At 39.9% G+C, this 20,181-nt stretch overlaps 2 protein-coding genes and 2 long non-coding RNA genes across 6 annotated transcripts; 3 read left to right on the top strand and 1 right to left on the bottom strand.

Moving 5' to 3' along the window:
* Positions 1–400: 400 nt before the first annotated feature.
* On the top strand, positions 401–2,914 carry LOC119721402. Its single transcript, XR_005270187.1, has 2 exons — positions 401–1,631; positions 1,684–2,914. It is a non-coding gene; the product is annotated as an uncharacterized LOC119721402 (long non-coding RNA).
* Positions 2,915–5,468: 2,554 nt separating this feature from the next.
* LOC119721407 lies at positions 5,469–5,911 on the top strand. The gene is made up of 2 exons (XR_005270188.1): positions 5,469–5,512; positions 5,819–5,911. It is a non-coding gene; the product is annotated as an uncharacterized LOC119721407 (long non-coding RNA).
* Positions 5,858–12,304, bottom strand: LOC119721403 (mitochondrial fission regulator 2-like). Of its 3 annotated transcripts, none has more exons than XM_038191474.1 (9): positions 12,235–12,304; positions 10,864–10,990; positions 10,405–10,506; positions 9,678–9,823; positions 8,927–9,216; positions 8,074–8,228; positions 7,806–7,921; positions 7,121–7,313; positions 5,858–6,866 (listed from the first exon to the last, which is right to left on the bottom strand). In XM_038191474.1, the coding sequence occupies exons 2-9, from the start codon at positions 10,939–10,941 to the stop codon at positions 6,786–6,788; spliced, it is 1,161 nt and encodes a 386-aa protein (XP_038047402.1). In that variant the 5' UTR covers positions 10,942–10,990; positions 12,235–12,304; the 3' UTR covers positions 5,858–6,785. The 3 variants fall into 3 exon arrangements, with proteins under 3 accessions (XP_038047402.1, XP_038047401.1, XP_038047404.1); XM_038191473.1 differs by having other exon boundaries at positions 12,202–12,303; XM_038191476.1 differs by having other exon boundaries at positions 12,239–12,261.
* Positions 12,305–12,333: 29 nt separating this feature from the next.
* Positions 12,334–20,154, top strand: LOC119721406 (armadillo repeat-containing protein 1-like). The gene is made up of 8 exons (XM_038191478.1): positions 12,334–12,452; positions 13,848–14,010; positions 15,036–15,110; positions 15,334–15,425; positions 15,591–15,801; positions 16,454–16,570; positions 17,134–17,208; positions 18,060–20,154. The coding sequence occupies exons 2-8, from the start codon at positions 13,936–13,938 to the stop codon at positions 18,255–18,257; spliced, it is 843 nt and encodes a 280-aa protein (XP_038047406.1). The 5' UTR covers positions 12,334–12,452; positions 13,848–13,935; the 3' UTR covers positions 18,258–20,154.
* The last annotated feature ends 27 nt before the right edge of the window (positions 20,155–20,181 follow it).

The following is a 20,181-nucleotide window of genomic DNA, read 5'->3' on the forward strand; positions in this document are numbered from 1 at the left end:
GACCAAATCATTGTAAAAAACTTACTTGGTTTTAACGATAGTCATGACACTAAACTCCCTGTGAAATTATTCCTTCCTGTCTGCTGTCATTTCGAAGAAAACAAAAGAAGGTCATTTCCAAAGATGAGTCAAGTGACACATCTTTGGAATTTCCATTAGCATTTGGTTTGTGATTGGGCGAGCGTTGACACGGAGCACACGCATGCGCGGTTGCTATTATTCATCGGTTCAGTGCGTGACATCCCGTAGCTGCTATCGGCTAAATGAGAACGTGTTCCCGGATGCTGATTTCGGGCGCAATTCAAAATGTGACTCTGCAACTTTTGAATTGAAATTGAGATCCTGGAATATTGTTTTCTCGGAGTATACAGCATTCACAGAGCTAAAACTTCATCAGGTTAGTTGTTAAGCACCCTGCTTTAGATTTTGAGCATTTTTGTTGCTCCAAACGGGAAAAAAAATGCACAAACGACAGATGATCTGCTGTACCTTTAATTACATGTACAACACAGGTAAGGAAGAAATGCCTTTGAAACACGATCGGCTTGACTGAAACTCTAGGGAAAATATCCCTATTGCATCTGAAAGTGCAACATCAAAAATATGCATAGACCTTCATAGAATATTGAAACTAACGCAAGTTGTAGATGCCTCGTTTCTCAGATTTTGAATGTTTGGTGTAATCAAAAACAATCTTTTGCTGTTTTAGAACGAAAAAAAAAACAATCTGAGAACTATTTGTAATAGATTGTACTGTTTTATACAACGTCTGGCTGGTTGTTGCCCAGGGCAACGCAATCGCATACATTCCATGGAATTTTTTGACAATTAATATTTGGCATTTTGTATCGACAAAAAAAATTGTAAATATTGAAAAATTGGTAATAAGTATTATATATAGTCTTTGGGTGAGGTATTATACCTTTTTAGTATTACAAGTTCATGCACTTTTTCAACAGTGGTTTTGCTGATTGTCATGCTGTAAAAGTGTGTGGTGTATCATTCGAGATCGCAGAAGTAATATTTGTAATCGAAATGACCGATGCTACAAGACTGTCTTTTCAATTTACTAAAAAAAACCTGCCCTTGTATATAAACACTGCTAGAGTTATTTATTTCTTAAGTATTTGATTACCAATACCGTAAAATCTTGTAAGCTTGTCGGAAACAAAAACAAGATGGATCAAGGTTTTTCCCTGAAAAGTTTAAGATCCTAATGACTATTTTCTATCGCTCAAAAAAATGCTGCCGTATTATTTGTCCAATAACGAGCTTAGGAAATTTCTAGCATGTTTTATCTTTGAAGTCCTTTTTTGCATGAGGAGTCAATTTCAAGGGCCTAGGGGTTTGGACAAGAATAATGGCCTGAGCCAAAGGCGAAGGTCACTATCCTCATCCAGGCCCCTCGGCTGGTTTTAAACGTACTTGTTTAATAACGGCCATTAGCACATATTTATTCCCATTCATAAATACCTTTCTGTCAAAGAGTCAAGCAAGTCAAACTTACAAATTTCCAACGATTTTGTTCAACAATTGTACTTCATGTTTTGTAAAACACCAACTCTAGCTGTTTACGGTATGTGCCTGGCTTGCACGTACTGCGCTGAGTGGCGCAGAATGCAGCGGTGCAGGTGTGGCGCAGAATGCAGCGGTGCAGGTGTGGCACAGAATGCAGCGGTGCAGGTGTAGTGTGAATTTAGGACTCGATGAAATACTGACGGCGCATGCCTAGGTGAAGATAATTTAGGAGAGTAACTGGTCACGTGTGAGGGATCAACTAATGAAAGGGTAAAGGGGGCCAGATTTCATAGGAGTCCAAATTTCATGTGACACCGGGAAAAAAAGTGTTTCAAACCAATTAGTGTTTTATCAACCATTTAAAACCATCCCACCTGACGGGCTCTCGACCAGTAGGAATGGGTGAACTGTCTTAGGTATTTATGATTTCTTGTTTCAGTTTATCACTGCCAAGAAACTTGTAAAGTGCAAAGATAAAATTTATAAAAAATTAATAAATTGAGATTTCAGCATTTTTTGGCCAGCATTAAAGAACTTGTGAACAATACCACCTTCCGTGATGGATTACATGTAAATTAAGCATTTTCAAGCATGCAGCATTCACTAAAAGAAATTGCTTTAATTATTTATGCTTTATAAAATATTTCCATGTCATATTCTCACGGCAGTATTTCTTTTAAAGATCGGCTTAAGAGCGTGCAAACATTTTTTTTTATGTAAAAGAAAACTGGCAAGATAATGACTCCGGTTTAATATAACAAATGTACAATGTGAGTCCGTTTTTGTCTTCGGGGACATCACATTGTAGATAAGAAAATGTTTGGGAATTCTTTTCTTTTCATTTTTGCTGAGTTGTGGTTCGAGAAATGGCCAGTTTGAGTTGCCATTTTAATCAGGCCCCTTGAGTCCAAGTGACATGAATGTCAAATGGTAACCATTGGGACCCGGGCATTTTCTTTTAAAGTGCAAGTCCATTTACAATATAAATGCAATGTGAGCCTCACTTTGATTTTTTTCTTGACGAATATAAATGAAACGTGAATTATTGCTGCAGTAAGCTGCAAAGTTGTCCAGGAACTACAAAGAAATCTGGACTTTTGTTTTTAATTATATTTTTTTATGATTTTTTTTTTTAAATTTATGTATTGATATATCCCAAAAATCTGAAAGTTTTAATTTCATTATAAATGAGGCGTACGTGTATATTGATTTTAATTGCATGCAAGCATGTTTGGTTTGTGGATAACTGGCAGCCATTTCTGAAACTTTGTTTAAGGCTTTGGGATATCAATTTAACGTGGGACCATGTCCTACATAACTCCAGTTTGGAGTTTTGTCCATTTGGATCAAACACTACTGCTTGGAGAGTCAAAGCTGAAGACAAAAACATGTTTTCGAAAATGGCTGTCAGTGTGTTAAAGATAATATACAACATTTGCTCTTGCTGTAATTTTTGGAATTGGGGGTTAGTATTTTATAGCAAATATTGTTACACTGACCTGTTTAAAGTTTTGTGTTCATAGATGCTGGAAACACCAAGAAATAAAAATGCTGTTCTTGTAGTCTGGATCACTGACCCTGCTTCAGACGCGTCAAGTTCAACGAAACAGAGCAATTTATAGATGTCGGGGAATTGTCAGGTCAGGGAACCAGACTAGCTGGCTTGCACCTGTTCACGGGTGCATAATCGATTGCAAACAAAATGTGGACTAACTAAATTTAGTAAATTGGGGGCAGTATTTGAGAAAAAAGTCATTTTTTTTCCAACGATGGTCGGCAACCATCGTTTGAAATTGATACAAAAAGTTTCACTTTTCTTGAAAATGACAGCAGTCACAAGGTGCCACGATTTCACAGGATGCTTCAAAATATTATTCACTTACAGTCAAGTAAGGCATTTCATAATAATTTGGTAGTTTTTTTTTATGTTTGCAAATGTTGTATATTACCTTTCATACCTTTAAGAATAAACGTCGAGAAAGGTGAGCGAGCCAGTAGCAATTGACCGTATTTTTGACAAAAGAGGGCGCTGTAACACTTACATAGAAAAATGAGAGATAGTGAAAATATAACTTCTGAGCTTTAGCAGTGTGTATTAATGTACATCAATAACCTCTGATTCACCACGGTTTATGCTGCGTTCCAATCACGTCGTGTTTCTCGCATTCACGAGTTCACTGGTAACTCGTATTCACCAGTGGTGAACTGGAGATGGATTTTGTTTCTCGAGTTCACGATGAGAAACACGACGTGATTGGAACGCAGCATTATCCCCCAACATGGCAGTTAAAGCGCCCTCATTTGCTCAGATTCAAATTCAGATTCTTTTTAGTATTTTCTGCATGCATTTATAGAGAAAAAACAAAAATTCAACTGGTCCACTTTGTATGTGTATCATTTTAATAACGTGTAGAATTTCCCTATAAGGTATCTGCTGACTGTTTTAAGATTTCATTTTTTGTAAAGTGCTTTACACGTATTGCAATAACTATCTTTAAGAAAAAAACAGTACCCAATTTTGGGGGTTAATTAAGCTAAACGAAAAGAACTGAATTGAGTTTTTCCCTATTCTTAATTCGCAATAAGTTTTCTTTCTGTTGGCAAAACAAAATTTACAGAAAAATGGAAACTTCTAACTGCAGTATTTGTATAGTAAAAACTGAATAATTTGCCATTCAATTTTTGTACAAAGTTTTTTTTTCTCCCATCTGGGCGTCAAGTGTTTAAACAACGTGCTAACTTTTTCCTCTTTTATTTCAGAGAAGTTTCCGTTGAGTTCAGTGTATTTAGGTGTTTCATTCAAATTTTATTACGTGTATTTATGAGAGTATTGGTGTGTTGACACATTTGTACAAATAGAGAATTTTTTTGACGATAAAAACTTCACCAGGCCGCCAAAGTCTTTTGTATATGGAATTATTTCTTTTATTAATGTTACTATGAATGTCTTAATATTCTATTTAAAATAAAAATCGATTGGAAAAAAAAGGTTATTCTGAGAAATAAAATAATTGAAATCCACCAAATTATTGTTTTCATGTGAGTGGATCATCAGAAGAAACGTTTTGTCCACTATTATAGGCATGCAACTGGGAATTTAGAAGAAACGAGAACATTCCAAAACCACTGAAACTTTGTACAGCATTTTGCGATGTGTAATGGCATTCATGAGAAGTTAAAAAAACCAGGAAATCAGCAGTTGCATGCATGATATTAACCCCTTTTAATTTCTAGTTTCGGGGGCGGTGTGCAACAACTTTGCCTTTCCCTCCCAGTGCTAACCATCCCAAATCCTCCAAAATCCTTTTTGCCAATTGGAGGAATGTGCAAGATTGAGGTTACATGGCAAAAGTGCGTTGCTGATTTCGGAGGACGCACTGTGTCAAGGTCTTGGGCCCGACCTTGTGTTGTTTATGCTCAGCCGTGCATAAATTTAGCCCTTGATTATACTTTACATCCTCCGCACTGCTCCAGGATGCCACTGCCTCAGCCTATTGACAGTCGTAGCCGGAAGATTTTGCAGCATTCAGGCAGTGGTCACCTCTCCACGGACCATATTCAAGAAAAAATTGAGGAATTTGCAGGATTGAGGCTATACATGTATGCCATTTTTCCATGAGGCCAATTGGAGGATTTTGCAGGATTGAGGCTACATCCTAGCAAAAAGGCCCAGGGAGTTAGGGTTAAAATATTCTACATGTACTTCCTATCTTACAATAACAAGGACTGACAACTTTAAGTAAACGTCCCACAAATTAAGTAAGCAAATCTTATAGAAATCAATATTATAAACAAAGTAGTTACAAAAAAAATTACGCAGTTACAACAATTTTACATCTATGTACATGGACTTTATACACTGCATCAGCCGGGCCGTGGGTTGGGACGAATATTTCAATGACATGATAAACGATCTACCAATCAGATGACGAGGATGTATTCAGGCGTTGTATAAAATACAACAGAGCACAGGTGCCAATGGATTAATGCCTAGGTCATGCAAGGACCATTAATCGACTAGTGGTTGATTTGTGACGTACCTTACGCCTGCGCACTGATAGCGACGTGCGAACGTCTCTAGTCAAACGCTGGTCAAAATGTCATCGCAACATGTCTGGATCCTGGCTCTCTGCTAGCGTTATGAATGCGCGCGGCTATTGGTTACCAGCGAAGCAACCAACCCCAGTAGGCTGGTTCCAAATAGTCGACTAGCGAAGTCAACCACCGTCGACTAGACAGAGTTCGGGCAAGCGTTAGTCGGACTATGGTTAACTATAGTCCTTGCGCGAACTTGGCCTAGTTTGACAGCAAAATGTCCTTGGGGAAAAAAGTGTACCCACTGAAATGTGCTCATACTCGTAGAAAGTACTGGTAATTTTAGTCGTGGAAATGTGCTCTTTACTCATGGAAATGTACTCGTACTCATGGAAAATAATGCCTTGAACATGACCTTTCACTGCAAGGTACTCGTACGTATCTTCAAGTAAACTTGAATCCTCGATCCTGATTGGTCGATCCATGGCAACAAGCCGTGCTACATATAACCATGTAGCATGGCCTTGGTCCATACCGCACTCCGCGCTTTTCTAAGATGCGAGCGCCATTCCGTACAACACGCACGTGTAATAGGATAACCGCATTACCGCTGAAAAGATCGTGTACAGCGTGCGTGTTCCATGTGTGCGTCAAGTTTGCTTGAAGATAAATTCGTTATCGCGCTCGTGGAACACGAAAAATGTAGTGTGTCTGTGTCCCACATTCGGCCTCGTGGTATGTGGGACACAGACGCACTACATTATTCCGTGTTCCACTCGCACTCGCGGGATAACTTATATTTTACTCATGGCAAAGTACTCATACACGCACTCATACTAATGGCATGGTAACTGTACTCATACTTGTGGCCTCGTACTCATGAATGTGCTTATCTACAACACTGCCCTATCATGAGTCAATATCTGGTGGTTAAAAGAATATGTACATGTACTGAGTAAAACTGCAATTTAGGTCCACCGTAGTTCTTAAACACTCTTTAAATCTTAGCCAATATAAGCTGATTTTGATGATCAAAATGTCTATCATGAATGAAGGGAAGGCACTGTTACGGCTGCATCCAAATCAGCTGTTGAGCGGCTGTGGCTTAAGTTCATTTACACTGACTCGCCAGTGTGCACATCCATAGTCATAGCCCAATACATAGGTTTAGATATACATTGTATTGTGCAAGCTCTCTATGGGTTGACATAGATCTGTCGCGTCAGTGACTGTTATACGTTTATCTCAGCCAGAGGACGGCTCGGTCTGGTACCCTGACCCAACTTGGATGGTTTCAGAAGATGCTGCCCAAACTGCAGAATAAAAAGAAGAAACATAAAACACATGAAACTCTACTAGTCCAAATGCCATGCGACTAATACAACGATCAGTCAGCCGACTCATCGTTGGAAACAAAGTGTAATATTAACAAAATTGTGTTTCGTGATCAAAAGGTTGTGCATGGTGTTTTCTCAAAAATGTAATGTCCTCTGAGCTGAAACTTTAACAGGTTAGCTTTGAAACATTCTTCTTTTTAGACAAATGAATGATGTTCAATAATGGCTACCTTGGGGCTTGCATGTCTTGGGCTGTTTGTCTTCGGCGACGGGGTTCCCCAAGCTCTGTTCTCCTTGTTGTCAGGGCTATCTTCCGCTCGTTGACGCGCAAACTTTCTCTTCAGTGCCTGGGCAATCAAGGCCGCCGCGTCGTTGGCCGTGGCGGGACGCGGTTTTTGACGGATTGGAGTTCCTCCAGGCGATCTGGTCAATAAAAATACGAGATTCCCGGTTCTGAGTTTTAATCTATTACAGTAGCTGTGAAAAGTACATGATATCGCAATGCAGGCGAAGCTATATTATAATCTGCAACATGGACAGTTCATATGACCTGTACCGCCCCAAACCACCCTAATAATGGTGCATGGTTGCACATGTTCATCAGGGAATATACACAATGCATTACAATGTAGTACAGGTGCTAATCTGAATAAACATGTGGACAAGGGCCAAGCCACAATTTTCACAAGAAAAGTTTCACACGCAACTCGGAGGCAACTGAAAGAACATTTACCCGACCGTGTATGACAATTCTCTCAAATATTAGAGAAAATTGAAGATTGCGTGTCGTTTTCTTCTAGGGATAGCCTGGAACAGTCACATGAACATTGCTTTGTGTGACATGGGCAACACCGTACTACAGTTGCTTTATCTAGGACACTCGATTATGCAGGCCATCAAAATGCTGTAAACTACCTTGCCACAGTTCGCAACTTGACTGACCCGATCCCCTTCAGAACTTCAGCCATGTCCGGTTTGCTCCCATCCACAACGGACGAACTTGAAACATCTTTCCCCTTTTTTGCACGATTCTGAGAAGAAAAAAGAAGAGGATAGCGTACTTTGATAATAAGCTTAACATTTCTTAATATCTAAGGTCTGCCAGTAAGGTTTAGCAGTTACACTACTTTTGAAATGAAGAAAGTTGTTACATAAGTGGGTGTTAAAAAATGATGAAACTTACTTTTTTGATTTGTTCAGCAACACTGATGCACTGAGTTGAGCTAGCCACGGGTGGAGGAGGGGGTGGTGGGGGTGGTGGCGGACCCCCACATGGAGGGGGTGGCGGACCCCCAGACGGTTGGGGTGGGGGAGGGACAGGGGTAGCCTGCATAGCACCTGCAGTAACGATAATGGTTGAACAAAGAGATTAGATGGTGCAACATACTTATCTGATGCAGTAGTCGACTCATATGTGAGGTATAAACTCAAACCTCAATTCCTGAAAGCATTGTCCCTAAGCAGGACAATTTGCCACAATTTCTTCTCTTCAATTGTGAGGTCAAGTTTAAACTCAAACCTCAAATCCTGATAACTTTGTCACTAAGCAGCATAATTTGCCACAATTGCTTCTCCTCAAGTGTGAGGTTTAAATTCCCACCTCAAAACCTGATAGCTTTGTCCATAAGCAGGACAATTTGCCACAATTACTTCTCTTCAATTGTGAGGTTTAAACTCAAACCTCAAATTCTGACAACTTTGTATCTAAGCAGGGCAATTTGCCACAGTTGCATCTCTTCAAGAGTGAGGTTCAAACTCAAACCTCAAATCCTGATAACTTTGTCCCTAAGCAGGACAATTTGCCACAATTGCTTCTCTTCAATTGTGATGTTTAAACTCAAACCTCAAATCCTGGACAATTTGCCACAATTGCTTCTCGTAATGTAACTGCGTTACATAAATTTGCATTAATTTGCATAATTGCACAAGGTTTTCCACACATGTATAAATGTTTGCTCTACTGCGCTGAAAGCCACTTTTCATACTTCTGTGTAAAGTGCCCGTGATTTTCACCCTAGGGTTAGAGATTTGTGTACCTGGTAGTGGTAGCTGGGATTGTATGGTCACAATCTGTGCAATTTGTGCTCGGAGTTTGGACAACTCGTCCTCCAGTTGGCCTATCTTGGCCAGAGCCGTCGGGTCGTAGGCGGGAGTCGACGCGTCTAACGTCGACAGCGAAAAAGAAAAGGATTCGGCGCTCGGCGTAGCATGCAGTTCATCTGACAGCTCGCTGATGTCGGGCTCTCGCGGCCGACGTATGAAACACGTCCTCCTGCGCGGCGTTCGGAGGGATTTTCTCCGATTGATGAAAGGTCGATACTCAGATCTGTCAACACAAATAAGGAAACAAAAAGTTTCAGTAAGGAGTTAAATTTAGAGTTTCTGAAAACTAACGACGCAAGTCTATGAGAGAATTCCTTTTTTTGTGAAAAAGTTTTTTAAAGTGCTTTTATACGTAACATTTACATGCTTTCTCTGACAACCAACGGTGCTGTTGCTGTGATGCCATTTAAGGCGCACATTCTTCAGTTTTAGGGGTTTACTGTTTAAAATTGTGAACCCAAATAATTCTCTCATGTACCACAAGGGTTTTCTCTCCTATGTACATATCAACACGTCCGATCTGGTTGTGCTCCGTGGTCAGGCATGGGTCATATGGCGGCTGCCTGAGTTGCCTTTACATGCCTTCGGCTCAACCACGCTGTAGCCGCCTCCTTCCCAATTCAGCTTTTGTTGCGAGTAAAGCTGATTAGCCCCCATTATTTATTTTGTTTATTTTGAGCTTACCTTCCACGCACGTTCTTGTCAGGACTAGAGACCTCGATCCATGGTACGTCCGCCAGGCTGGCTATAAACACCGGCTCGCACTCATCATCGATGAACTGAGGAGCCCGGCTTTGTCTCCTTCTAGCGTGTTGCTTGCTGCTGATAATCTGCATAAAAATTCAGAAATATATGTCTGATCTCTTCAACAAATTCAACTTTTTCCCTCAACAAATTTTGACCTGTGAGTGTTTTATTTTTACCCAAAAAACTGGGGTTTTTTCTGTTTCTAAAAATCCTGCAAAAAAAAAACACTTTTATTTTTGGGTTGCTTTTGCGCACAAACAGCTACGTGCTGCGAATCAACTGGTTCCCATTTTCCACATTATTAAATCAAGTGGTTGGGAACCAGTCTACATTGTGAGAACTGCTTTATTGTTGATGCACAAATTATATGAACTTTTGAATTAATTGTTCCATAATTGAACTTGGGCCCATTTTTTTTTCAGTTGGTGTCACGTGCAAAAGTGAATAACTGTTAAATTGCTAGAAAATAGTAATAAAAAACAAAAAACGGAATCTATTTTTCGGGATGAAAGTCAAAAATACCACTGACACTACATCTTTATTAAAGTTTCCTCACTGAAAATTCTGGAGGGCATTAAAAAAAAAAATTCTGGGACGAAGATACAAGTACATGTATGTGTATCAGGGTAGTCTTATTTCAAGCAGTGTTAAGAGTTATAGTTACCTGGAAGTGAGATCTTCGTACTGGTTTGAGCGGCAGCGATGTGCCAATTTGACGCACTATACTTCGGTGTCGTCCTTTCTTGCCATGATCGCTCACATGCTCCTGAAAAAACAAAGTCATTGTGAGTGAGAAACATTCCTGAGTTAGAAACACGATAAACTTGTTAAACGTAACCCCTAGGCACTTTTGCTTGGGAAAGGGATGCTCCCAAATCCCATAAAATCCATCGCTTGGTAATCATAATAGGAAACTAGTGGAACATTTTCTATACCAGTACTAGGTCAACCTATCGAGGGGCAACATAATCAATCTTACAACATTTATACAATGTCTTAGAGTAGCATACATGTAGCTAGGCTTGTCTTTACCTTCCTCATTCCTATGTAAAATCCTACAAAATCTTCTCATAGATTTTGAAGGATTTGGGAGGGTTAGGGAAAACTGTTTTGTTTATCTTACCATGAAGTTGGAGTCTAGTCCTATGTAGTTTAGCACCATTCTGATGTACGCCAGCAAGTCCACAGAACGGGCTGACATTGGCCTCAACTTTGGTCCTCTGAAAAAGTATTCTCGTTCTTTCTTTGTCCTGAAATTAAGGGAATTTGACACAAAACTGGTTTACAAATGAATAGTAAGCTGGTATGTTTCTGCTGAAATCATGTCCAAAAAAAGTGCCAAATGTAAATAATAGGTGATTCGTTAGACCCATTAAACTGGGATGCTAACGTATAGAACTCCTTTTTTGAAATTTTGGCTTGCAAAAAAATAAAATAAAAAGGATAAAGGAGTTCTTCTATAAGTTCTAGCGCCCACTGGATCTAACATTGCTCTATAAAATAATGCTAGTGAATCGTAAAGTTCTATGACCAAGGCTAGGCTACTCAGGCCTAGTCCTACCTTTTTTTCCGCAGTGGTTAGTACTGCAACTTTTATAAAAACATGAGAAGAAAATATAAAATTTGAAGAAAAAAAGTGAATTTGAATGTTATGAAATTCGGACTTTATTTCCCTTTTTAAAAAAATCCTTCAAAGCCTCAGGTTAGAAAAGGAAAAAAAATTGAGTGCAAAACTGAGATTCGAACGCGCAACCTTGCGGTGCAAAATCCTACCCTCTATCGACTGAGCTGTCGCACTGCTCGCTAAAACGTGGGGAAACAAATAATTATGTACCTGCGTGCGTATCAAAAAAGTATCGTAGAGGGCGCTAAACAACGGCTGCCGTAACGATAGCCACTTCGTTTTTTTTTAACCGTAGTGGCTATCGTTACGGCAGCCTAGCCGTAACGCGATTTTCAACTGCTACCCTAACGGTATTACAAAATCACCATTGTGAATCTTTATAACCAGTCCAACCACAACGCTTCAGTATTATACTTTTTTTTATGGGCCTACATGTTTAATATTATAACGGGGATCTGGGTTGGAAACCGCTGCCATAATGCATGCTGCTCAATTTCTTTGGGCTGTTGGGGGGGGGGGGCTTTACTTTAGCCCCCGTTTTTTTTTGTTTTACTTGTTTTTACATCCCGTTCTACACCCCCATTCCTACACTAATCCCGCCCACCCTCAACCTTCCCTCCCCCCCCCCCCCCCCCCCCCCCCCACCACCACCACGGCGCAAATACGCCCCCAACGCCTGTTCGTAATACGTTGAGGCTCGGTTCTGAACTCCGCACAAAACACAACAAATAAGCGAAGATTATTTCATTTGTTTTCAATATAAATGCTTAAAAACTTACACATTAATGCACAATAACGTAATGAATACTTCTGTCAAAAATCAAAGTAATCGTTCACCCTTTTGATGAAGAAAAAGTCGACAAAACTCACGCACTCTCCTTCGCCTTCCACCGTTGACTTGTGTTATATTATGCAAATGAGTGACCGTGTGGAAGCCAGCCAGCCAATCAAACGCGATTAAGATAAATATCAGCCAATCAGCGTTTGATTTTTCTGGAGGTGGCCATTTTTAAATGCCATAAGCGACTGCAACTTGGCATAGAGTGTGTGCGTGTGCTTTTTCGGAAGTTTTGGAGCCTCGTATTTAGGTGAGTTTCTTACAAATTAGAGGATTTGAGTAAAAGTTGAGTCAGCTACAACATACTGAGTAAAATGTGTGTCTGGGTTCGTGTTAGTATATGGATCTTTTACGTGTTTTTAAGGGTGAAAATATGACGGGAATTTTAGAAGGGGTGGGTTTTTTTGGTCGTAGAGGGCGACATTTACAAAATACAGAAAAAGGATGGTGTCCATTGTTTTGCTGTTAATATAATTGCTGGCCTATACTAGTTTAACATGTTTAATGCAAACAGGTTTCTGTTATCTTGGAGTGGGCCTTGGGCATGTTGGGCCGGCCTTACTACTCCTTAGCATTAGGCCTTTGGTAATTTTTTTATGTATCGAGTCGCCATAATAATCATTTTTTGTTGATGTAGGCCTATTTTAATTTTATATTTTTGTTTTATTTGTAACATGATACATGTAATTTGGCTGTCAGGCCACGAGATTTATATAAATAAAACCAAACCCAACCAAACCAAACCATCGAAATAGCATAAATAGGACTGTAGGACAAATTAGAGGATTTGAGTAAAAGTTGAGTCAGCTACAACATACTGAGTAAAATGTGTGTCTGGGTTCGTGTTAGTATATGGATCTTTTACGTGTTTTTAAGGGTGAAAATATGACGGGAATTTTAGAAGGGGTGGGTTTTTTTGGTCGTAGAGGGCGACATTTACAAAATACAGAAAAAGGATGGTGTCCATTGTTTTGCTGTTAATATAATTGCTGGCCTATACTAGTTTAACATGTTTAATGCAAACAGGTTTCTGTTATCTTGGAGTGGGCCTTGGGCATGTTGGGCCGGCCTTACTACTCCTTAGCATTAGGCCTTTGGTAATTTTTTTATGTATCGAGTCGCCATAATAATCATTTTTTTGTTGATGTAGGCCTATTTTAATTTTATATTTTTGTTTTATTTGTAACATGATACATGTAATTTGGCTGTCAGGCCACGAGATTTATATAAATAAAACCAAACCCAACCAAACCAAACCATCGAAATAGCATAAATAGGACTGTAGGACCACGTCGTTCTAGAGGGGGTCTGACGATAGGCCTAGTATGAATGATTCACGAATGCAATTTTCTTTTGATTTTCATAGTGTTAATTTATTTAAGCGTGAATTGGACATGTACAGTCTAACGTTAATCTGATCATCTGTAGGCTTTGAAATAACTTGACTTCACTTTTACTTAGGTGCAAAATGTTGAAGATAAGGCTCTTTTAAAAATTTAATTGAGACCTCAAACTTGGCTGGTGAAATACTGAGGACCTTGTTTTTGCCGGTTCGATTTTGCCTCATAAAATTTTTAGAGAATTTTGTCAGCTTAGAGTGAGTAAAGTTGGTCTGATATTTTTTGCATGTTTTTCTGCACCCAAGGTCCCAGTCTGCTGCTGCACCAGGTATTGTAGCTGTTCAACAGCGCACAACTTCCAACTGCATTATAAACATATTTGGTCTGAAAACAATGGACGTGTGTGCTGTAGTTCGACAACTCCGTCAGCTGGCATCAGATCAAAAGAACAGAGAAGCTATTGTGAAGGTTAGTTCATCAGAGATATGTACATGTACATATGTAATAAAGTTTATCACAAGTCACAAATTAATTACAAGTCATATAGTCTTTAGTGAAGTCACAAGGTATTTCAACGAACTGTGATGAAGACATTCCTTAATTTGTGTTCATCCTCTGCGACATGTAATTTGACTTGTGATCCATGTATAACAACTTGCGATGGACTTGTGACTGTCGTGATCGAGTCTTGTGATGACTTGTGAAAGATTTGTGATGGACGTACGATTGAATTGTGATGGACTTGTGATTTATTTGTGGTGACTTGTGATGGAGTTGTGATTGACTTGTGATTGCCTTGTGATTGACTTGTGATTGACTTGTGATTGCTTTGTGATTGACTTGTGATTGTCTTGTGACTGATTTGTGGTGACTTGTGAGTGATTTGTGATTGCCTTGTGATTGACTTGTGATTGATTTGTGGTGACTTGTGAGTGATTTGTGGTGACTTATCAGTTGTGATAGACTTGTGATGACTTGTGATGGACGTACGATTGAATTGTGATGGACTTGTGATTTATTTGTGGTGACTTGTGATGGAGTTGTGATTGACTTGTGATTGCCTTGTGATTGTCTTGTGATTGACTTGTGATTGCTTTGTGATTGACTTGTGATTGCCTTGTGATTGACTTGTGATTGACTTGTGATTGTCTTGTGATTGACTTGTGGTGACTTGTGAGTGATTTGTGATTGCCTTGTGATTGACTTGTGATTGATTTGTGGTGATTTGTGGTGACTTATCAGTTGTGATAGACTTGTGATGACTTGTGATTGACTTGTGATTGACTTGTGGTGACTTACGATTTACTTGTGATGGATTTGCGATTGAATTGTGACTGACTTCACTACAACTCTGGTGTCCATGGCTCTTTGTTCTGTGTGGAAGATTTGGCATGACTGTCCATGCTTATAAGTTTTTTTCACGTTTTCTAATGCAGATTCCTATTTACAAAATTATGTCCATTTTGCTTATTAAATTCTTATCTTTTTCTCAGGACCAAGGATGTTTACCGGGATTAGTTCTATTCCTAGACAATGATGATGTCAGTGTGGTGGTTACAGCATTGGAGGTTAGTTAACGCTTGTCAAAAATTTCAATCAATTTTTAGGTCTCTTGCAAAAAAAAAGACAGAAATGTTGTCTTTGTTTCAGCATCTAGTTTCAGTATAATGGTTAATTTTTTTAACTAGACTCATTTTCATCAGTGGTTGTTCAAAAATCACGTATTTCATTTTTATTTCAGTCCCTTCGTGTTGATGTAAATTTCAACTCAAACTTTGTTTCTCACTGCAGACTCTACAGCTATTGGCTGATTGCCCCAGCAATCGTCCAATCATGAAGAAGGAACTGGGCATGCTCATCAGCCTTCAGGATATCATGGACAAGTATTTCTGAATGTTTTGCTTTTTCGTCCTATTAAAGATTTAGTTTAGTGTTTGTTTTGAGGCCTTTTTCCGGTTTCTATATAAGTACATGTATTAAAATTTCGCACAATTTAAAATGTTATCACAAACAAGTTATTAGAAAATTACTCATTTTTTTTTTCTCAGATCAAAGTATGGCGTGAGGGCTCAAAACTTAGCCAGAGACATTTACGGCACATTGACGACCCCGCCCAGCCCCAGCCCCCTGAAGGAAACCCAGAACACAACCCAGCACAAACCCTCGACCAAACCAAAAGATAATAAAGCATTCTTCCTGGGTTCCAACAACAAGAAAGGAAAAGTCGTCATGTTACAATTGAACGGGCTGAATGATCAGGTAAGATCTTAAAGGAACTCTCTCTGGACACTTTCTTCAAGATGTACTGTCGGCGCTCTTCAGAAAATTCATTGTTTTTTTCTCGTAATGAATTTCCAACTTGATTTATTTTAATAATAAACTTTATTTCAGGTGTCTACAACTCTCTAAACAAGGCATTTATTTTGGTTGCTTTTGCACACAAACTGAACTGCCTTGTGAATAGACTGGTTCTCGGACTCTACATTATTGCTTCCGACAGGGATTGGAACCAGTCTACCCTGCGCAAACTGAGTTTTTGTTGGGCTGCAAATAATTTGAAATTCGTTGAAGTAACCACAATTTAACGTGGGCCATGTTTTGTCTCGGTGTGTGTGGGCGGCTCGGGCCGTCACCGCGTTGTGGGGAAGTTTTTTTATTGTTAGGCAAATTAGGACCAAGTTATGAGGATTTTCTGCTGTCCCCACAGCGTCTCCATAGTACCATGGGACAATTCATGTGTAGTCCCAACAACTGCGCAACGAGTATTGGTGTGTGTGTGCGTTCAACGTCTAATTTGAATTGACGAACTTTTGTATTGCTAGAATTATAGCAATTCATATTGTTTTTATTTTTGGGAGGTGAAACTCAAAAATAGCACAGACACTTATTTCCCCCTTTTTTTACCAAATAGGCTCAAAGGAAAGCCTGCGAAGAAGAACTTCTTAAGGTCAAAGGGGTCATCAGTTTCACCTTTGACCTTTTCAAAAAGAGATGCATCCTGAGAACCAAAGCTGAACTCAGACCGGAGGTAATAAGCTTCAACTGTTCAACAAGAGGATGTGAAATTTGTACACGGATCATTATATAAAACTGTAGTCCACTTTTTCTTCCTGTCCCTGTTCCATGACATCTTTGATTTTATAATTCTGATGCAGTTGTCCTCAAAGACTGATTATGAAAAGCAAGCTACCTATAGCCAACAAACGAAAAAAAATTGTTTGAAGTCATTCTTAATGATACTTGAATGGCAAATTCCTAAGTACCAAAAACAGGGACAGGAAAAATGTCACACTTTGGACATGCAGGTAAAACACCAGAAATGTGATCAAATTGAGCCCCTGACTGGACATTTTTCAAGCGTCAAGTTTCTTCAATCTTACGGGTCATTTGCAATTTGAAAAAAAGACCCACATTTTGCCGACACTCATAAGCAAAGAACTTCCAGAAATTATGAAATATAAATTGTATCATGTAAAGGTTCGGTTTCACAAAAATGTTTCAGATGAAAAAAAAAAATCTGTTTCTTAAAAACTTCTTGACTGCTCAGATGAATTTTAAAAGATTGAGATGTTTATGGTTTCCCCCCAATAGCTCCTTGTTGCAGCAGTTGCACGGACTGAGACTGTATCAGCTAAACAAATTATCCGGAATGAATATGGAGAAGAAGTAAGTATAAAAATTAGCTAAAGTTGGAAGAAACATTTTAAGAGGGGCACAAACTCTAGCACTACATGTAGGATCAGTGTTGTAGTAGGATACTCGTGAGAGGCCACAAGTCCATTTCAAGTGCATCACAAGTCCATCACAAGTCAATCACGATTCCATCACAAGTCCATTTCAAGTCCAACACAAGTCCAACACAAGTCAATCACAAGTCCAACAGAAGTCAATCACAAGTCAATCACAAGTCCATCACAAGTCCATCACAAGTCCATCACAAGTCCATCACAAGTCCAGCACAAGTCCAGCACAAGTCCAGCACAAGTCCAACACAAGTCCATCACAAGTCCAACACAAGTCCATCACAAGTCAAACACAAGTCCATCACAAGTCCAACACAAGTCAATCACAAGTCAATCACAAGTCTTCCAGTCCCAAGTCAACTTGCAAGCTATTCAAATGAACTGTGAAAAAAAAAACAGTCTTTGTCATTGTTCATTCCATGTTCATTCCATGTTACTTGTGAATTGACTTGTGACTGAACTTGTGATCCACCATCGCAGGTTCCGCGGCTACATCACTAACGCTTATGAAGGCATGCTTTGGCACAATTGCAGAATACCCCGCCAGTTGATCTCTCTACCTCGTAGCCGGCAACAGAGTCACGCTTGATTACCCAAAATAAACGGAGTTGCGGTTGGTTGCCCTCAGTAAACCTTACTCCCAATTTGTATCCGCGTAGCCACTCGGGGAGGGGGGGGGGGGGGGGGCTAGTATTTTTTTTCATCAACACACACCATTAAGATATGGCTGTAATTTCAGTGTGAATTACCATTTCATTACATCTCCATCCACAGGTCTTGCTGTCCTTCGGTGCGGACCCTGGGACAGCCGACAAAGAGAACAGGTCCCGACCTGACTACCTACCGGAAGACGACAGCCCAGTCAAGGGACTAGACAAGGCGATGGTGCGTCAAGGACAGATGGACCAGCAACAGAAATCTAGCTGGCTGAGTACCGCAGCATCCTTCATCTCAACTAGCTTCTACTGGTGATCATGGATTAAAGTGGGTGGATCCAGGAAAAGGCTGTTGGGCTGAAGCACCCCCCCCCCCCAAAAAAAAATGGGGGGGCACGGGCAAATGTACACCTTTAAGCCGACTGTCTGGTGTTTGATATTGTCATGCAGCCCCGTTTGGTCTAATTTCTGGGTCCGCCTCTAGATGACTGTATTATTGTACATGTTTGTAAATGAGTGATTTTGTAAGATGTTTTTTTTTCTGTGTTTCCCCATCTATTACATTGTAAAGCCATTGCAAGGATGAAAATCTGTTCCCAAAAGAACGGGTGTCCAACCTGAGCACAGCCTCGGGTTGACCTGTGATTTGCTTGCGCCGCGACGGAGCCGTCGGCATCAAGCAGAAAAGTAATGCTCGGGTCTCAAAACTGAGAAATTGTTTGATACTAACCTTGTGGAAGAAGCTGCATCTCGACACAAAATAATCGCAACCATGCTCATGTCATCCACGACGTAATGACGATTCCTCAGCACAGACGTGGTCATGTGACGTCTTCAAAATGTCGGTGCGCATGGTGATAGCTGTCCGACAATCATCCACAGCCACGCCTGTTCATTCGACCGTTTTTGCTGAATGCTGATTGGTTTACAAAATGAAATGCGATAATCCGGATGCGCCCACGATGTCGAAACTTCACACCGGTTGACCGCAATTGCTTCCTGCCTGTCAGGAACACGTTCAGTCGTGGTGCAGAAGTTTTTCTTCTCTTGAGACCGATGCTGATCATCTCAATATCGCCGCAGTTAAACTCAGGTCACAAAAAAATCGGCAGCTTACATGTTCCCGAAGGTGGTAGCTTTGGCGCAGGTTGATCCTGAAAAGTCGGTCACCGACTGTTCTGTCTCGTCGCAAGGTCGACCTGAGGGTGGCCTCAGTTCACTGAAGCAAAGTTGTCATGCTGTCATTGACGAGCAGTTTTGGTAAAGATGGGACAGCGAATATGTCCATTTGAATGAGGAAAAGCATTCACAGTTTTGAAACTAAAATGGGCATTTTTGAAAGAAATCAAAAGCCTTTTTTTTACAATGGACCAGTCCACTATAAAGGTCCGCCCCATGGTGGTTTGACCAACCGCAGCGGTGATTAACCCTAACCAAACTCAACCCAACAAAGTTCAACAGCAGGTTTTGTTTAAATCTGTTGGGATAGGTACAGTTCCCCTAAACTGATGGTCTTTTACACTGGGGTTGGCATACCTCCAGAAACTACGTCCAACAGTGCGTGTGTATGATTTCCCATGTGGGTGTTGGAATTTGCCAGAATGGGTTTGGTTCCTAGTAAATTAGGCTGGGTAGTTAGGGTTAATGTCCGACATGCGTGCATTTTCGTATGACACACACGCATCTTGAACGTGCAGTGTAGCATTGAAGAGACGCACATGTTGTTGCTTGTGTGCAGTGGAGGGGGCCTAACGGATCATTCTATTGAAGGAGAGCGTAAAGTTTGAAGAGTATCAAAGCTGCACTGTCCAAAGTTTGGGAGTTTTTTTGTAATTGAAAACGGTAACGTTAAAAATGTGTTTCATTAACTGCAAATGACGTTACATGATTTGCTTGAGAAATAAACACATTCTTTATTCACCTCTTGTTACTACAAACTCGGCCGGACCTAGCCAAAATGTTTGTTATATCTGAATTTTGTATTAAGAGTGCCCATCCCATTCATTGTGCATACATTAAATGCACAGTCGGGACCACGGCATTATGTTTGCTATATCTAGAATTTGCATTAACAGTGTTTGTATTAATGAGAGTCGACTGTATTCCTTGTGTTTGTAAGATTTAGTTTTTTGTTTTGTTTATATTGTTAACAGTTTTGATATTATTGTCTAAGAAATGGAAAAAAACTTGTAAATAGATGTTAATTATTTTCAGGAGTTTCAAATTGTAAATACAAGTAA

Source organism: Patiria miniata, unplaced genomic scaffold (genome assembly GCF_015706575.1).
Source record: "Patiria miniata isolate m_02_andy unplaced genomic scaffold, ASM1570657v1 HiC_scaffold_13, whole genome shotgun sequence".
NCBI lineage: Eukaryota > Metazoa > Echinodermata > Asteroidea > Valvatida > Asterinidae > Patiria > Patiria miniata.